Genomic DNA, 19,974 nt, shown 5'->3' with positions numbered 1-19,974 from the left:
GACCTTGACTAGTTCCATTTTCATCTATCCACTTGTAGCCAGAGAATCACCAGCCTTAGCTTCTTCTCTGTATTTGTTCCATTATCTTTGGATCTATCCACCAGCCCCATCTGGTGTTCCCCTACCAGTTGTCCATGGGCAATTTCACCTGAAATACTGCTAACACTGAGTTTTCTCTCATCATTACCTTTCCAGATCTTTTAACATGTTGCACTGCCTACTGCCAACCAGTGTTGGGTGATCAGAGATTTCTCCCAGAACCAAATCCGTTGCTTTCAGTCCCATCATAAACCCTGTCCCCCAACTATGAACTCCATACCTCTCCCTGGCAATTTTGAAAACCAGAACCTGAGGGTTGGCAATAATATGGTGTCATATCCGTCTCCATGGAAACCACTTAACCCCAGCGTGATTACCTGCTGCACATTTCCACTCAAATCTATTGTTCTCCCAATGTTCTCCCTCCCAGTTGCAACCCCCCACCCCCAACAGCTCTCACCCTCAATGGGCGGCACAGTGGCTCAGTGGCTAGCACTGCTGCCTCACAGCACCAGGGACCTGGGTTCGAGTCCCACCTCGGGTGACTGTGTGGAGTTTGCACATTCTCCCCTTGTCTGCCTGAGTTTCCTCCCACAGTCCAAAAATGTGTGGGTTAGGGTGGATTGGCCGTGCTAAATTACCCAAAGTGTTAGTCAGGGGTAAATATAGGGGAGGGGAATGGGTCTGGGTGGGTTACTCTTTGGAGGGTCGGTGTGGACTTGTTGGGCCGAAGGGCTTGTTTCCACACCTAATCTAATCTAACCCGTTTTTGGAAACATCAACTCATCCAAAACACTGCTTCTCTAACTGCACCGAGTGCAGGTCCTACAGCACATTGTTGCTTGGAGTATTGGGTGAGACAGGATAGAGAGCTTTGCTGTGTATTCGACCTATGCTGTACCTGGCTCGGGGAATGTTTGATGGGGATGTGGCTGCACAGGCTGGAAGGGTCACAGATTTTCAAAAGAACCCAATGATCAATCCCCCTGCAGTGGGATTGGAGGGGAGGGGGGGGGGCAAACGGTTTCCAAAAGTTTCCTCTCCCTCCTCCTGAGACTCCGGTTAATGCACAGGCTTCAATTCGCGTTTGTAAATAATGAGTGCAGACAAAACCAGTGAAAGCATTGGCTATTCGCCGGAAAAAAATATTTACGTAAATGGAACAACTATCCAACAGAATATTTGCGGAGGGTGGCTAAGCAGCTTAACGGACAGGGTGTATGTGTGTGTGTGTCTCTCTCTCTCTGAGGGTGAGGCTATCAAGGACTGGATTTTCTCTCGATTCTAACACTTGCTGTATGGTAATCACCCTATTCCTTGCAACAGTCCCGAGTAGTGACACGAGATATGGAGATAGCACACACACCTCCGACTGAAACAATATGGGTGATGTCTCCAGTTCCCTTCTCTAGAGTAGCCCAGGAGTCTGACCAGATCCAAGCATCGGGAATATCAGGGAAACCGTTCACTCTGTTCATAACTTTCTGTGTGTGTGTGTGTATGTGTGTCTGTGTAGGTGTAGAGAGGAGATTTGAAAACAAACACATTCCTAACTGGCTGAGATATATTAGCACATAAACACGTGTCTGTTGGCAGCCAAATTGTTGAGCAAGGTGTCAGAGAGTATGTGGGACTGACTGTCAAATATGACACTTCCCCAGCTTGTGTCCCTCCCCAAACGGGCTTGTCCTACCCAGTGTGTCAGTGAGAGAGATAGTTCTTCACTCACATTCCCCAATCTATCTCCCTCTAAAGGATTGATACCTATTCGAGTTTAGAAGACTGTGATTGAACTCCATGAGATGGTGGAGGAAGGAGGGAGTAGACTGGACAGAGTATGTACAGGAAGGATGTGGCCTTTTTTGGGGGGTGACTAGAACTGGGAAACACAGTTTATAATTAAGGGGTTTCTTTTTTAAACTGGCGAACAGGAGATTATTTTTCTCTGAGCGGGTGAGTGTGAATTCTGGGAGAGTGGTTGAAGCTGGGTCATCACAATTATTCAAGGCGGAGTTAGATAGCTTTTTACAGTCAAGGGAATACAGAGTAGGGGAGAGGGGTACATGTAGACAGGACAGTGGAGCTAAGACCCCAACCATAATCTTACTAAATGGTGCAGCATGCTTGAAGGGCTCCTCTTTAATCCTGTGATTTTATGTGTTGCTGTGAGCTGCCCGTCTGAGAATCTGACAGATTGCACCACACCTTTCTGCCCAGCATCATACAATAACACATGTTTATGTAACATTCCTGATGTCCTCAGGGCAATCAAACAAAATCTGACACTTAACCCCTTGCAGAAGTTTCAGGACTAATACCCAAAAGCATTATCCAAGACGTTAGTTTTAAAGGACAATTGATAAGAAGAGGGAAAGGTTGAGGAAGAGGATATTCCAGAGGATGGAAATTAAGCAGGGAAGGGCCTGGTCATAATGTTTGGCTGATTAAACCCAAGATGTGCAGAAGACCAGAACTGGAGAGGGAAAGGGTTGTAAGGCTGGAAGAGCTGGCAGAAGTCCTCAGGAATGGGTTGATGGAAGGGTTTGAAGACAAGGATAAGAGGTTTAAAATGGAGACGTCGCTGGACCAGAAGATCGCCTTTCTAACACCTCTTTCTTTGGTTAGGCCTAACACTTTGATTAAATACCTTATGATATTTCCCATGTTAATGACACTGTGTAAATGTAAAGTTAAAAATCACACAACACCAGGTTATAGTCCATCAGGTTTAATTGGGAGCACTAGCTTTTGGAGCGCTGCTCCTTCATCAGGTGGTTGTAATGAAGGAGCAGTGCTCCAAAAGCTAGTGCTTCCAAATAGGGTGGATGTTGGGACATTGTTTCCCCTTGTTGATCAGTCTAGGAGAAGAAGGTATAATCTTAGAAAAAGGAGTCACCCATTTAAGACCAAGATGAGAAGGAATCTTTTCTGTGATAGGATAATGAATCTGCAGAATTCTTTACCACAGGGGGCTATCAAGGCTGGGGCATTAAGAATATTCAGAAAGATAGATTTTTAATTTGTGCGGGATCAAGGGTTGTGGGGAAAAGCAGGAAAATGGAGTTGAGAATGATCAAATCAGCCACGATCTCATTCAATAGTGGAACAGACTAACGATGGTTTGAATAACCTACCTGTGTTCCTATGGCTCATGATCTTATGAATCTCAAGGTCATCGGGCAAAACCAGAAGGAAAGTTCTGAGGAAGCGCAGTATGTCCATCACCACCTGGATTCGCCTTCCTACACTTCTGCATCTTTCTATCTCCCTCCCCTCCCACTTAAGACATTCAATAAAACTGAATTTATTGACCAAGCTTTTTGTCATCAGACTTAACAATTCTGTTTATTTCCACACATGCCTTGGTGTCACACTTTGATTTGTAATTCCCCTGTGAAACAACTTGGAATGTTTCATTACATTGAAGGTTTTAATCAACTTCCAAATGTCTATATTACAGAGGAAGAAGTGCTAGATGACTTGAAACGCATAAAGGTGGATAAATCCCCAGGACATGATCAGGTGCACCCTATAACTCTGTGGGAACTAGAGAAGTGATTGTTGGGCCTCTTGCTGAGATATTTGTATCATCAATAGTCACAGGTGAGGTGCCAGAAGACTGGAGGTTGGCAAACGTGGTGCCACTGTTTAAGAAGGGTAGTAAGGACAAGCCAGGGAACTACAGACCAGTGAGCCTGACCTCAGTGGTGGGCAAGTTGTTGGAGTGAATCCTAAGGGATAGGATGTACATGTATTTGGAAAGGCAAGGACTGATTAGGGATAGTCAACATGGCTTTGTGCGTGGGAAATCATGTCTCACAGACTTGGTTGAGATTTTTGAAGAAGTAACAGAAGATTGATGAGGGCAGAGCGGTAAATGTGATCTATATGGACTTCAGTAAGGTGTTCAACAAGGTTTCCCATGGGAGACTGGTTAGCAAGGTTAGATCTCATGGAATACAGGGAGAACTAGCCATTTGGATACAGAACTGGCTCAAAGGTAGAAGACAGAGGTTGATGGAGGGTTGTTTTCCAGTCTGCAGGCCTGTGACCAGTGGGGTGCCGCAAGGATCAGTGCTGGGTCCTCTACTTTTTGTCATTTGTGTAAATGATTTGGATGCGAGCATCAGAGGTACAGTTAGTAAGTTTGCAAATGACACCAAAATTGGAGGTGTAGTGGACAGCAAAGAGGTTACCTCAGATTAGAACAGGATCTTGACCAGATGGGCCAATGGGCTGAGAAGTGGCAGATGGAGTTTAATTCAGATAAATGTGAGGTGCTGCATTTTGGAATAGCAAATCTTAGCAGACTTATACACTTAATGGTAAGGTCTAGGGTGTGTTGCTGAACAAAGAGACCTTGGAGTGCAGGTTCATAGCTCCTTGAAGGTGGAGTCGCAGGTAGATAGGATAGTGAAGAAGGCGTTTGGGATGCTTTCTTTCACTGGTCAGAGTATTGAGTACAGGAGTTGGGAGGTCATGTTGCGGCTGTACAGGACATTGGTTCGGCCACTGTTGGAATATTGTGTGCAATTCTGGTCTCCTTCCTATTAGAAGGATGTTGTGAAACTTGAAAGGATTCAAAAAAGATTTACAAGGATGTTGCCAGGGTTTGAGGATTTGAGCTATAGGGAGAGGCTAAACAGGCTGGAGCTGTTTTCCCTGGAGCGTCAGAGGCTGAGGGGTGACCATATAGAGGTTTACAAAATTATGTGAGGCGTGGATAGGATAAACAGACAAAGTCTTTTCCTTGGGGTCATGGAGTCCAGAACTAGAGGGCATAGGTTTAGGGTGAGAGGGGAAAGAAATAAAAGAGACCTAAGGGGCAATTTTCTCACACAGAGGGTTGCCAAAGAATAAAGGACAAGAATACAATCAATAACTCATTTACTGTTACATCAGAGATCTATTATAGTAACAGTGAACATATCCTGAACTGCCAATAGATGAAGTTAAACCATGGGAGTGACTTAATAGGCCTACATTTTATTTTATGTTTAAAGTGTTTTTAATACAATCAGAAAATATTGAAAATATATGAAGAGATCTAATCATTTTGAATTGTCTTTTTTATGGGATGTATGGTTAAATAATAAGATACAGGAAAAGGACAATTCAAAGTGATTTGAATGAGCTGTCAGAGGAAGTGGTGGAGGCTGGTACAATTGCAACATTTAAAAGGCCTTTGGATGGGTATATGCATAGGAAGGGTTTGGAGGGATATGGGCCAGATGCTGGCAGGTGGGTCTAGACTGGGTTGGGATATCTGGTCTGCATGGACGAGTTGGACTAAAGGGTCTGTTTCCATGCTGTACATCTCTATGACTCTAAATGTAAATTGTTGTTTGGTGAGAGCAGTTGATGTTTTGAGTATCAAACCCTTGCCCTTTCCTATTTCATGTGAATTACTTTCACATTTATTTGGGTTTTTGACAAGCCACAAAGTTGGCAGTCAGTATTTTTGGTGTAACAGATTAAGAGGATTTATTCATATTTAAAGAAATACTTAACAACCAGGCAATTGTTTTGTCCACATGCCATTATGCTCTGGAGCAGCTTGGACATAGGTCAATGTTCGTTAAGGAGTGGTCTGACTTCTTTCTTCCATCTTTGTTATTCTCTGAAACTGTACGACTAAGTATTGGACACTTCCAGAGAAAGCCATTCGTAATACAGTTAATGTGGTCAATACACCATTCACACTTAGATCAATACATTCTCTATACATCATTCACAGTTACATCAACAGACCATCAATACACAATCAATAGTTACATCCTGAATTATAATTAACAAAGTCTAAGGTATCCAGACCAATTGAAAGCCTAAATTATTCTTGGTCACACTTTTGGTAATTCAATTACCATCAACATTTATCAATACAATCAAAAATGTGAAATATCAAATCACTTTGAATTGTCCTTTTCCTGTATCTTATTATTTAACCATACATCCCACAGAAAAAAGACCATTCAAAATGATTAGATCTCTTCATATACTTTAAATATTTTTGATTGTATTAAAAATACCTTTAAACATAAAATAAAACATAGGCCTATTAAGTCACTCTCATGGCTTAACTTCATCTATTGCAGTTCAGGATATGTTCACCGTTACTATAATAGATCTCTGATGCAACAGTAAATGAGTTATTGATTGTATTCTTGTTCTTTATTCTTTGGCAACCCTGCAGAGTCGAAGATGACTTGCTTCAACTCCAGTTCAGTGATTTCCAAGTCCGGCATGTAATCTGCAGACTAGATTCTTCCACATGTGCTAAGTGGAGCTTGAAGGGGTTGGGAAGATTAGGATGTTCAATTCCCCTGCATCTCAATTGCACCTCTGTATGATCCTGATGAAGTCTCTCAGTGTGTTTCACTTCTTCTGAAATGAACATCCTCCATTTTGAGGAAGGTTCATCGGACCCAAAACGTTAACTATGATTTCTCTTCACAGATTCTGCTAAGCTTTTCCAGCAAATTCTGGTTTTGTTTCTGATTTAGAGCATCCACAGTTTTTTTGGTTTTTATCCTCCATTTTGATCAGTTACAGACCAGGCTCGCTCATGAATCGATGGTTATGTCTGACCTCTTTAGAGATACTATATGGGCATTTTTCTCTGCTTAACTCCTCAGAGTTTCCTGTTGTGACTGAGCTCTGAAAAACAAAAGAAAAATACTGCAGATGCTGGAAATCTGAAACAAGCACATAGAATGCTGGAGAAACTCAGCAGGTCTGGTCACATCTGGAGAAAGAAATTGAGTTAAAGTTTCAAGTCCAGTATGACTCTTCTTCAGGAATGTAGCTGAATTTCTCCAGCATTATCTGTGTATATTTCAGTTACTTCAGCAGGCTAGTGTCAGATATACCAATGACCCACCCACCCAGGGCTGGTTTTGAGTGATTAGTTTCTTGGCATTGGGCAAATTGGCTTGGTAGAGTACCCTGTGTGAGGCCTCTTTCTTGCCACTAGAACTGGAAAGTCTTGTAAAGGCACTGCAGGTGGTAATTCTCCAATGATTTTAGATGCTGCTGTAGGTTTCCCAAGTCTCCAAAGAAGGTAGAAACTCATTGCTTCCCAGTTAACCATGACCTTAGTCTTGGGTTTGGGGTGTTGCTCAAAGGTTGAGCTGGCACATTGGAGCCGATGATGAATTTTATCATCATGTCTACCTTTGTTGAGAGGCAAAAAATACAGAAATTGATCTGAGAGAGGAGGGATTTGGTTATGGATTGGAGGCAGGATTGGTTGAACAGTTTTCCATCTATTCTGTGGACTGGGATTTTGGATTAGTCTCTGTACCTATGCCTGAGTTTATAGTGATATGTGACACCTATGTCTCTCTGCTACTCTGGGTAATTTGCTGGAAGAGAGGTGCAGTTTTGCAGCAAGGAGAATGAAGAACTGTTAGTGCAATGACAAACATTGACCTCGGATGTTACTGAGCTCGGGTCTGTGTCAGTTCCATTAGGGACGATCACAATTTGCATGCCAATATGGAGTAGTCATAGAGTCATAGAGATGTACAGCACAGAAACAGACCCTTCGGTCCAACCCGTCCATCCCAACCCAATCTAGTCCCACCTGCCAGCACCCAGCCCATATCCCTCCAAACCCTTCCTATTCATATACCCATCCAAATGCCTCTTAAATGTTGCAATTGTACCAGCCTCGGTGGAGGATAGTGACAAATTTCTGCAGGCAGCCACATTTCAGGAGGATACTCCAGCAGCCTTCAAGGTGGTCAGAGTCAAAGGCTTTTGTAAGTTCAACAAAGGCCATGTACAGTTGTAGATGCTACTCCTTACAATTACCTTGATTTTGGTGTTCCTTTATTGTAATGTCCCTTTATTGTCATGTGATCCCAGAAGAGTTCCTCAGCCACTGCTGGGTGATGGTTGAGGGGATTCCTTGCAACAATTTTCTCATCAAGGTGATTCCTTTGCAGCTACCACAAATCAGACAGGTTTCTCTTGTTGAGTACATTGAATGTTATCATCATTGACTGTCCCTTGACTTAAGGAATGACCTCTACTCAGGATTGTGAGCTTCTGTCATCAATCTTTGTATTACTAAACAGGCTGATTCCTATCTGCAGATCTTGGGACAGGATATCCCGCCAGGTTGAACAATCTGGGGTGCTTGGTGTTTGGTGTTTGGACTCAGAACACGATTTTGCCATTTTGATCAATCAGTATCAAACTTCTTGAAGTCATTAATTTTAATGCTGCTGTGCTTCAAAGAGATTGTTCGAGTGTCCTCAAAATGTTTTCGTTGCTTCCCCACCCCCTCCCCCACCCTGAAACACTGGCCATGTGAGAATGAGAACACAAGACCTGGCAGGAAGATGCTTTATGTCACCTGGACACAGAACCCATTCCATTGTGGTTGGTTCTACAAGCATTAAATTTAACCTGATTGCTTGTAGACCTGACTTCATGAAGGATTCCAGCATTTGATTAATGCCCTTCCACTGAATCTGGAAGATGGGGTGGATGCATTGCTGATAGGATTTCTCGAGCGCTCTTATATAGCATGGTTTACACAATCCAGGTCCCACTGCAGTTATGGGAGTGTGGTGGGAACAGTTGTGTCGCTCAGTAGAATTTTTATTGACTTGTAGAGGTCTTTGTACTGATTGTAGGAATTATGGTGTAAACAGTGAGATTTAAAATGAATTACCTTTGCCAAATATGGTAGGAGAAATCGTGGATCTGGGAGCTAAACAGGGATTACAAAACAGTTCTCTGAAAAGTCCAGTTGACAGAGGCATCATTCAGACTCCTGGGCCTGTCTGGTTCAGACCGATTCCTCCCTTCATTCCTTACCATTTTTGTCTACTTTCTTTTCCTTCTTCTTCATTTCCCTGTCGGCAGCAGTGGACAAGGTGATATCACAAAGGACAGGGTCAGAAGTCACACGACACCAGGTGATAGTCCAACAGGTTTATTTGAAATCACAAGCTTTCCGAGTGCAGCCCCTTGCACCTGACGAAGGAGCAGCGCTCCAAAAGCTTGTGATTTCAAATAAACCTGTCGGACTATAACCTGGTGTTGTGTGACTTCTGACCCTGTCCATGCCAGTCCAACGGCAGCACCTCCACACCACCGTAAAGGAGAGCTGATGATGTGGGATTCTGGGTGAGGCAACAGCCTGGCAACAGAGCAGGGGACTCTTGGTAGTGGTAGGCCCAGAGCCAGGGTCTCCTGGTTATCGGTTGGTGCTGGCAGCAGCTGCTGGTTGCGGTAGGCCCAGAGCAGGGACTCCTGGTTACCGGTGTTGTGGTGGCAGCTCCTGGTTGGGGTAGGCCCAGAGCAAGGACTCCTGGTTATCAGTGTGGTGGTGACAGCACCTCCTGGTTGTGGTATGCCCAGAGCTGGGGGTCTCCTGGTTATCAGCAAAGCAGCAGAGCCTAGGCCTCCTGTTTGTAGGGCACATGTGGGTCTAGCACAGGACCCTGCACTGGTAGCCTGTTGGTGAGGTGAGCCCAGTGATGAAAAGATAGCGCCTAAAGAGTGGTGACTCCGACGTTGCTGGGTCTGGGCGTAGGGGACAGAGAGGAGACAGCACCGGTGTTGGCCGGCCCAGGGCTCAGTACTCATGGTGGGGATGGCAGAACAATAATGGACTCTTTCAGCTTTATATTTTCATTCCTTTTATTCTTAAAATATTCAAATGGCACCAGATTGTGATAACAGTTGAAGCATTTCACTTTAATTTACCAAGTTGTTCATTGTAGAGTACAAGTGACAATAAGGCATTCATTCATTCATTCATTAAGTTTTACAGAATACAAAAGAATCAGGACAGACCAGAATAGTGGCTCCAGGCAATAAAAGCTACACGTCCTTCATATCCTATCAGATGGTTACAAGCATAATTCTGTTACTGAAACCTTCCCTTAATTTGTTTTTAAATCATAGATTCCCTCCAGTGTGGAAACAGGCCATTCGGCCCAACAAGTCCACACCAACTCTCCAGAGAGTAACCCACCCAGATCCATTCCCCTACTACTCCACATTTACTCCTAACTAATGCACCTAACCCACACATCCCTGAACACTATGGAACAAGTTAGTGTGACCAATTCACCTAACCTGCATATCTTTGGATTGCGGCAGGAAAGTGGAGCATCCAGAGGAAACCCACACAGACATGCCAAGAATGTGCAAACTCCACACAGACAGTTGCTCGAGGTTGGAATCAAACCCAGGACCCTGGCGCTGTAAGGCAGCAGTGCTAACCACTGAGCCACCATGCCACACTGTGTTGCATAAATCTGTCAAGTCTGAGTTTTATCAAGAACCCGAATAAAGTAATTCAAGTAAATTGTCAGAATCTTATTGTTTCACTACCATCTATGACAAAAGAAGATGATTTGATCATTATTGCTTTCCTCTTTCTGTGCAGAAATCAATTGTCAGGTTTCCTACATTATAACAGGGACTCCACTTCAAAAAGTCCTTCAGTAACAATGGGCTGTATTGGACATCCCAGTAACTCATGTATAAATGCAAGGCTGTCCTTTTTTCACATCAGGAGCCTCAGTGACTTGTGATGCCAAATATGTAAAAGACACTTGCTAGACCTCAGCTGAAGTGTTGTGTACAGTTGTAGGCACCGCATTATAGGAGAGATGTGAATGGAGAGGGTGAATTACAGGAATGGTTCCAGGAATGAGAAGCTTCAATATGAGAATAGTGGGATTGTTCTCCGTGATCAGAAGAGAGGAGATCAGGCTGGACAGTGTAGATAGAGTAAAGCTGTTTCTGCTTGTATGAGGAACGAGAATGAGAGAACATAGAGTTGTTGCCCAGGTTAGAGGGTTTGAGCTATAGGGAGAGGCTGAATAGGCTAGACATACTTTCCCTGGAGCATCAGATGCTGAAGGGTGACATTATTCAGGTTTATAAAATCATGAGGGGCATGGATAGAGTGAATAGACAAGGTCATTTCCCCAGGATGGGGTAGTCCAAAATTAGAATATGTAGGTTTAAGATGAATGGGGTAAGATTTAAAGGGATCTAAGAGACAACTTCTTCACACAGAGGGTGGTACGTGTATGGAATGAGCTGCCAGAGAAAGTGGTGGAGGCTGGTACAATTGCAGCATTTAAAAGGCATTTGGATGGGTATATGAATAGGAAGAGTTTAGAGGGATATGGGCCAAATGCTGGCAAATGGGACTAGATTTACTTAGGATATCTGGTCAGCATGGACGAGTTGGACCAAAGGGTCTGTTTCTGTGCTGTACATCTCTGTGAGTCTGGAACACAATAAAGCAGCAATGTATCAGACAATCCCACTGTTCATTGAAAACTTCATCTTCAACACACTGAGCTTTTCCAGCAATTTCTGTTTTTGTTTCTGATTTACAGCATCCATAGTACTTTTCATGAAGATTTCATGTTTGTGACTTTGGGAGCTTTGGATAGAGCCCAGCTTTGATTCCCCATACCCCCCACCCTTCCCCAAGCCCCAAAAAAGCCTGACAGAGGCCAGCTCCTGCTAACCCTCAGACTGCTCAGTGCCCAGCCTAGTCTCCCTGAGCCTGGGAGGGGGCAGGCAGCAGCCCCGCTGGTTGTGAGGTGTTGGGAGATTAACAGCTTCTCATTGCTGCCTGTTAATGATGGACGGGGTGGGAAAGTATGCCAGGAGGGTGACAGACTGGAGCCAGCCCCCTCTCTCTCTGCTGACTGCACTCTGTTTTGCCTGACACTGTCCCTGCTGCTTCCTGCAGGGGTGGGGGGGGGGGGGGCCTGGAGCTGCGACCCAAGGCCAGCATTTGGCCCCCTCCCCACAATGTTGACACAACCACTGACTTTATCGCAGGGGCAAGACCCCCAGCTGGCAGCCTATCCCTTTCCACAGTGAGTCTGCGGGGAGGCCAGGCTCTGGATAAAAAGGACAGGGAAGCAGACAGGGTCATTCCGATTCCCACCTGATCCCAGGAAAGGAGCAGCAGCAGCGGTAGCGGCTGGGGAAATCAGCACCACATCCAGCATTGATCCCAGGCATCAATCCCAGATGGAGGGGAATACAGTGTCAGGAGCCCGGAGCCGGCTGTGCTGCTGCCTGCACGATCCCAGTGCTCAGCAGCCAGGAGGGCTGAGGTAGGATTCCCAGCGCCACCGACAGGGAAACCGGGAGCGTTTTAGTTTCGGGGTGCTAGCATCGAGCGAACTGCAGATGAAATGGGGGCTCAGCGCTGAGTTTAACACTCTAACCCAAAGTTACCCACTGCAAGCTTCCTGTTTCTCTCTCTGAGCTGTGGGTGGTGTCTGGGAGCAGTGCTATATATACATTGTATATATACACATATAGACACAGTCTGTTCAGTGAGATGTAATAATTACTCGGGATCCCCACGTCTTCCCGGAGTCCTCACTCAAGAGAGTTTCGTGTCCAAGTTTCTGATGACACCAAGTTGACAGGGCGCCCTGAGAGAGACAGTGAGCAGAATTTAAAAAAAATGGCAGGCGGCGTTCAGTGTATGGAAGCATAAAATAACAACAAATCAGGTATTTTCTTTAATGGCTAGAGACCATTGGAGGAGCAGAGAGGGTTGGGCGTGTTACACATTACTGTAAACTCGAGCACTGGTACAGAAAGTAATCAAAAGTAATAAAGATGATCCTTATCTCAAGAGGATGATGTACAAAAGGGGGCAAGTGATGCTGCAGGGACCCATTCCGAGTCGTGGGGGTAGCAGCTCAGTTGCCCTTGAAAGAGTTTATCCAAATTCACCAGAATTACGCCAGGCTTTCCTGGGTTACGTTGAGAGGTCAGGTTTCATAGCCTTGCGTCGTATTTTCCTTAGCTTAATGCGGTTGAAGGGTGACCCGATCAAAGGATTTTACAAAATGTGAACCACTATGGGAGTCCAGAACAATCTTAAAACCAGAGTTGTTATTCAGGAGGGAAATCAAAAAGGACTGTCTGGAATCCTCACTCTCAAAAAGTTGGGGGGAGAGGTCCACTGGAGTTTCTGTGGGGATGGTATCAAAGGATATGGAGCAAGACCAGGTAAATGGAGCTGAGGTGCAGAATAGTGACAAACTATCTGAGTGAGAGAATAGTCTCTATGGGCTCAGTGGCCTACTAATGTTTATCTCTCCTGTAAGTGTCATTACCCAAGGTACATGCAGAGACATATCCAGCGGGAATCAATTAAGAATAACAAACAGGAAAGCTGGCTGATTTCCCTCTTGAGTACTAAATCCAGTGCTAGCACTTCCAAATGGAAAACATTCCAACTCCAGACAGAGATTTAAGCCATGAAACCCCTATTAACTACTCTGGTTACCTCAGCTCTTACCAACTGAACCATCAGTGAACTGAAGTTACAAAGCAGTTTGACTCTGGTGATATGATAGAGAATAGTCTGTCATGGGACAAATGCTGTTTGCTATACCAGTGACGTGTTACAGCCCCAATAGACAGAGTTATGCTCATTGGGGATCAGCAACAAACCATTGTTTACATGAGGAGCCAATCTCCAGCTGGTGTCTGTGTACAGCAACAGCTTCCTGGGAGGAAGCATTGCGCCTGCCCTGTTGATGTGTGCAACTTATGGATATGAAGGGAATAGTCAATGTAGTCTATAGCCTTCTCAAACCTGAGGATGACTTAAAGCAATTTACATCCAAAGAAGTAGTGTTGGCATGCAATCATTTCATTTCTGTAACGTAGGAGATTAATTTGTGTTGCAGACGTTTCGTCCCCTGTCTAGGTGACATCCTCAGTGCTTGGGAACGCTTCTGTGATGTTTCCTCCGGCATTTATAGTGGTTTGTCTCTGCCGCTTCCGGTTGTCAGTTCCAGCTGTCCGTTGCAGTGGTCGGTATATTGGGTTCAGGTCGATGTGCTTATTGATTGAATCTGCAGATGAGTGCCATGCCTCTAGGAATTCCCTGGCTGTTCTCTGTTTGGCTTGTCCTATAATAGTAGTGTTGTCCCAGTCGAATTCATGTTGCTTGTCATCTGCGTGTGTGGCTACTAAGGATAGCTGGTCGTGTCATCTCGTGGCTAGTTGGTGTTCATGGATGCGGATCATTAGCTGTCTTCCTGTTTGTCCTGTTTGTACAAATTCCCATGCAAGGACTGCACAAAACACTACATAGGACAAACAGGAAGACAGCTAACGATCCGCATCCATGAACACCAACTAGCCATGAAACGACACGACCAGCTACCCTGAGTAGCCACACACGCAGATGACAAGCAACATGAGTTCAACTGGGACAACACTACTATTATAGGACAAGCCAAACAGAGAACAGCCAGGGAATTCCTAGAGGCATGGCACTCATCCACAGATTCAATCAATAAGCACATCGATCTGGACCCAATATACCGACTACTGCAACGGACAGCTGGAACTGACAACCGGAAGCGGCAGAGACAAACCACTATAAATGCAGGAGGAAACATCACAGAAGCGCTTCACAGGAGGCTTCCAAACACTGAGGATTTCACCTAGACAGGGGACGAAACGTCTGCAACACAAATTCCCAACTCGGCGAACAGAACCACAACAACGAGCACCCGAGCTACAAATCTTCTCACAAACTTTGTAGGAGATTAAATTAAGCATGGCGTGCTCCAGACACAGGAATGTGAGAATGAAGAGATATTCAGTCTCTGTGTTGTTGGTTAATATTCAGGACACCAGGAAGAACTCTCCAGCTTCTTTGCAAAATGATAACATCTCACCTAAACAACAGCACCTCTGCATAGACTTCCCTTAATCTTCCCACTTGGTGAGCCAGACTGGGTTATAGACTTGAACCTATGAGTTCAAGTCAAAGGCTAGAGTGCAACCCACTGAGCGACAGACAAAGGTTAGGGGTAGCTCAGACTCAGAACGTGTTGATAATTTAGGAGCCCAGCCACGCAAGCTTTCTCTAACAGATAGTTGAAGGGGAAGATGGTGGTGCTAGGTTCAATTCCCAACACGGCAGATGGTGGAATTTCATTTCAGTTAATAAATTTGCAATTATAAAGTTTGTCTCATGATATTGATAAGGACAGATTTAATTGATTGTTGTTTAAAACCCACCCATTTCACTAATGTCCATTAGGCAGTCTGCCATCCTCCCTCTTATATATGACTCTGGACCTACCAAAATGTGGTTGACTCTTAACTGCCCTTTGAAATACCTGAGCAAGCCCTTTAGTTCAAGAACAAATTGGGACAGGAAACAAATGCCAGTATTGCCAATGAAGCCCCACATCCCGCGAGAGCATAAAGAGGTAATAAGGAAGACAACACTGAAGTAGAGTTTACAAGCTTCTGATTGTCCTGATTTCTCCAAACTTGCTGTCCCTGCTTCCTTAACCCAGTTGGTTGTGTTTCTATTAACAGTGCCGGCAGTGTTTGGAGACCATGGTTAGTCACACCCAAAGATATTGCAAGGGAACAACAAAGACAGATGATAACAGTAAGTTTGGTTCAACAATTCTCTCTCTCTCTCCATTAACCAGTGTGTTGCTGTCACAACTCTGGGTTTAACACTGGCCTCTTCCAATGTTTTGTCTTTTTGTTTGTTGAGAAAGTGAGGTCTGCAGATGCTGGAGATCAGAGCTGAAAATGTGTTGCTGGAACAGAGCAGCAGGTCAGGCAGCATCCAGGGAACAGGAGAATCGACGTTTCAGGCATAAGCCCTTCTTCAGGAATGGGTTTCCTGAAGAAGGGCTTATGCCCGAAACGTCGATTCTCCTGTTCCCTGGATGCTGCCTGACCTGCTATGCTGTTCCAGCAACACATTTTCCTTTCTGTTTGTTGTTCAATTATAACTTCCAACCCTCAAATGCCTCACCCTCCAGTGATAATTCTTCATAATGAATAGTGAACATTGGTGGATTCTTGGCCAGAAAGGGTCTCACGGCTGAGTCAGACTCTGCTGTCAGCTGATGGGCCTGGTGATGAAGAGTGGGAGTCCTCATGTTGTTCACACTGCAGTTCACAGTGACCAGCACTAACTAGAAGCCCTGGCTATGCTGCTACGCAGTAGGTAGTGGCTGTGAGAAAGGTACTCTTTCCTCCTTCAATACCCATTGCTAGCTCTACTCAAATCCCAAACACACATGAGTTTTTAGATTAGATTACTTACAGTGTGGAAACAGGCCCTTCGGCCCAACAAGTCCACACCGACCCGCCGAAGCGCAACCCACCCATTCCCCTACATTTACCCCTTTTACCTAACACTACGGGCAATTTAGCATGGCCAATTCACCTGACCTGCACATCTTTGGACTGTGGGAGGAAACCGGAGCACCTGGAGGAAACCCACGCAGACACGGGGAGAATGTGCAAACTCCACACAGTCAGTCGCCTGAGTCGGGAATTGAACCCGGGTCTCTGGCGCTGTGAGGCAGCAGTGCTAACCACTGTGCCACCGTGCCGCCCAACAGGAACTCTCATGTGGGCATCTCCTTATAACACAGCTCATAAACTCAGGGAGAATGGCTGTGTGCTGCTCAGTATGGGTATGTGATGCCCTGTGTGAGTGTGCAATAACTTGTATCTTGCCCCAGATTGATATCTTCACTGTATTAGAACCTTAGGTGTCTCTAAGACTATGAAGTGAAGACGAAGAATGTGGTTCTGAAAAAGAATCATATTCGCCTTAAAGAGTCACTGTTTCTGTCCTCACAGATGCCGCCAGATTTGCTGAGTGTTTCCAGCACTTATTGTTTTTAGTGTAAAGAATGTGGTATTTATTCCAGCCCCAAAATCCTCACCTTTCTGTTGCAGCTGAATGTCTCCGAGAGCGAGCGAACTCAGCATACACTTAGCGGAGATAAAGTCCCAGCATTTCGACATCCGGTCAAGTAAGTACACCATGGGAATTTAATTGTGTTGCTGATTTTCAGGAGGAGGGAACTGTGAGCAATAAATATCTGATGAGCATGTATTTGGTGTCCAGTTTAAACATGATGGGCTTCGGTGACCAGGGGACCTTGTTATTCCAAACCCTTACATTCTCTCTTTCCGCACCAGAATAACACTCTCACTGGGACATGAGGCCTACACACGCTGATCCTCTGTACCTCATCCAATCAGTCGCCCTTCCTGCCTGACCTAAGACACTGAGGCTTTGAGTATCAACTTGGTGAGGCCCATCCTAGTAGAACTGCAATGTTAGATCTAGCTGTGACCTCAATGATTGACTACAGCAAGGTTTCAGTATTGGTCAGGGGCAAACCCACCGATCCTATGGCTTTGGTGGGAGAGGGATGGGGGCATGTTTAAACTGCCCCATCCCAAGTGAACTGACTTGCAATGTCAATTGAAACATGTGGTGAAGGATCAAGATTTTGTCAAGACGCATATTTTGGAAATATCATTCCAACAATCCTCAAGTCAGTTTGTAATGGGCAATTTCTGCAGTAGGACTGTTATTTCTGAGTTTGGGAGTGTGGGGAGAGGGAAGCTTTTTTCTGTATTTATAATTACATTGTTGTTTGTGAAATCTTGCAATGCATAAACAGGTTGCCATGTTTCTGCCAATGCAACAATGGCTACACACTCTAAAAATGTAAATAAACACTTTGAGACATCTCAAAGTTGTGAAAAGTGCTATTTAAATGCAAATATTTTTAAAGTTTGTTGTACTCAAAGTGCGCAGTTTGACAATAAGAGCCTGAAGTGGAAAATGAACATTTCCCTGCCACTTCATCTTCTTCAGGACAAAACAAATGCATACAAGGGTGACAGTCATCTGCATCTGCAGCCCTTCACTTTTCAAAAGTAACCTGCATTTCAGAAGCACTTTTAACATGAACAATGACTTTAATGAGAGACAAAAGAGACAGCAGCAAACCTGATCTTTGGTCAGGTGATCAAATGTTTGATCTGAGAGCTGGTTTTAAGGAGAATTACAATGTAAGAGGAACAGACAGAAGGATCTGGTGAGGAAATTCCTGAGCACGTGATCATAGCCACTAAAGGTGGTTGAAGGGATGGAGGAAGATGGGGAAGAGAGTGAGAAAGAGAGAAGGTTAGACAAGAAGAAGTGAAGATAGGAAGGTGGGAAGTAAGGAAGGATTCTGGGAAGGCAGGAGGGACAGATAGAGAATGTTATATGTTCTGTCACACTCTGGGCTCAAAATGCCAAAGCATCATTGAGTATATTTCTTTCAACTCTCCAAGCAGCTGAGAGGCTAATCAGTTGTTAATCAGCACGTGATCGCAGTTCAACAGTAAATGTGCCACCCTCTATGCCCATTTTCATAGCAATTTGTTCCTATTTCTTTATGAATAGTGTAACAATATAACAGAGGGAGAAATAATGAGGGAAAAAGGGAGAGGGAAGGAAGGACGCAGGGAGAAGGGAAAGCTGAGATGGAGGGAAGGACAAAGGAGCAACATGAGAGTGAAGGTTGGGGTGGGACAAAGAAGGAGATAGCAGGTGGGGAGGGGGAAGAGATGGAGAAATGTGCAAGGGACCAGTATCAGAGAAGCTCAGGATTTCAGTGCAGCTGGGAAGCAGTAAAGAGAGAGTGTGTATGAGGATGAGAGTTTTAACTTGAAAGTGTCTGAGGGTATGGAACAGAGAACAACTAATGAGGAACCTCTCCTGGTTTACCAGCTCCTATCATCAGAAATGAAAATGTGGCCAGATCAGAGAGTGTGGAACACTGAAACACTATTCTCCCTTCTTTTTCACAGACTTCTGTGGCCAAAATCTAAACAGTTTGATTATTTATACGAAGATGCAGCTCATCTCTTGGCGAATTTCCCGGTGCAGGCAACAATCTCATTTTATCAGGAGAGTGATAGCGAATCAGAGAATGAAGATGAGAGTTAATCTGAGACAGGATCCATTGTGCAAGCACACTAATGTTTACTGCAATTGTGGATATGTAGTTGATGCAATACATATAGGGTCTTATCAGCTGAGAGTTATTGATCTCTATTCTGTATATTTACATATTAATTTATAATTAAACTTTAAATGTATTAGTTTTTTTATTTATTAAGATTGAACTAATTTTGAAAATTAAAGTTTTTATCACATATGTGTCTTTAGGATTTGTTAAACTGTTTAAATGTAAACTGGAAGTAAGGGTAATACTTAGCCTGAACTGGAACAATAGAAAATTAGCCACAGTTCCCAACCTTTAGATGTTGCCCATGATTCCTGTTGCAGAATGAATGAAGTAGAGGTCAGTAGAACTGCAAATGAAGAGTGATCTGAAACTGGTTACCGATTCACTAGAACCCATTTTATACAATCACGGAATTAAATGGCAAGCTGCGTGCATTGGAAGTGCAAACAGCAATCAGCTATGATGCTGTTTACAGCCATAAAGCAAGTACCTAGGACTGACGGGTGAAGATAATCCATTGGGTTGGGAGAGGTACAGGAGAGTCACCAGAGAATTACATCCCAACCGGTCAGAGAATCAGTTACAAAAGAAAACCGAAATCAGCTCCATAAAACCTAAAATTGAAATGTGGCTGTCCAGCACCACCTTGTGGCAGGATAGTATATCACATCCAAACGCGGTTGAGTAAAACACATTTTGCCACTTCTCCACCGTTAGGTTTAGTATTAAGTCTTGTAGAAGGTGCCTCCAGAACCATAACGAGTTGCTATAGTTGCAGCCTTAAGGCTTTCTGTAACATGTACCCGTTCAAAAGCTGCAGGGTATCCTGTTTGTGCAGGGCTGCTTCTCAGCCAGCACTGACTGAAGACACTTTGATTTAAGACTAAAGCATTCAGATTAAACTACAAACCAAAAGGTGGAAGTGCAGAAGTTCAACCAAAGCCTGAATGTTAATTAAATGAGAAACTCAATCTGACAATTAATGATCGGACTATACAACACAAGTAAAACGTTTGTTAAATTTCTAAAAAACAAAATGACATGAAGGACTATAAAGTATGTTTTAACATTCAAAAGCTAGTGTTTGACTAAAGCCCCA

General features: G+C 44.2%; 1 protein-coding gene across 1 annotated transcript; it reads left to right on the top strand.

Annotated features, from left to right (window-relative positions):
* The first annotated feature begins 11,963 nt into the window (after nt 1-11,963).
* LOC122563421 (protein ripply1-like) lies at nt 11,964-18,967 on the top strand. Its single transcript, XM_043717164.2, has 4 exons — nt 11,964-12,152; nt 15,406-15,481; nt 16,798-16,874; nt 18,715-18,967. Exons 1-4 carry the CDS (start codon nt 12,067-12,069, stop codon nt 18,851-18,853), a joined length of 378 nt encoding a protein of 125 aa, XP_043573099.1. The 5' UTR covers nt 11,964-12,066; the 3' UTR covers nt 18,854-18,967.
* The last annotated feature ends 1,007 nt before the right edge of the window (nt 18,968-19,974 follow it).

This window comes from Chiloscyllium plagiosum, unplaced genomic scaffold (assembly GCF_037043375.1).
Source record: "Chiloscyllium plagiosum isolate Xiang-an unplaced genomic scaffold, Cpla_swu_hap1 HiC_scaffold_30, whole genome shotgun sequence".
Lineage (NCBI taxonomy): Eukaryota > Metazoa > Chordata > Chondrichthyes > Orectolobiformes > Hemiscylliidae > Chiloscyllium > Chiloscyllium plagiosum.
This window is presented reverse-complemented; position numbering and strand designations above follow the sequence as displayed.

Bases quoted from the DNA above. Each gene is read 5' to 3' on its own strand.
- LOC122563421 (XM_043717164.2), top strand. From the start codon at position 12,067: ATGGAGGGGAATACAGTGTCAGGAGCCCGGAGCCGGCTGTGCTGCTGC. The intron at 12,153-15,405 runs GTAGGATTCCCA...TTCTATTAACAG, and splicing joins CAGCAGCCAGGAGGGCTGAG to TGCCGGCAGTGTTTGGAGAC. The intron at 15,482-16,797 runs GTAAGTTTGGTT...TTTCTGTTGCAG, and splicing joins AACAAAGACAGATGATAACA to CTGAATGTCTCCGAGAGCGA.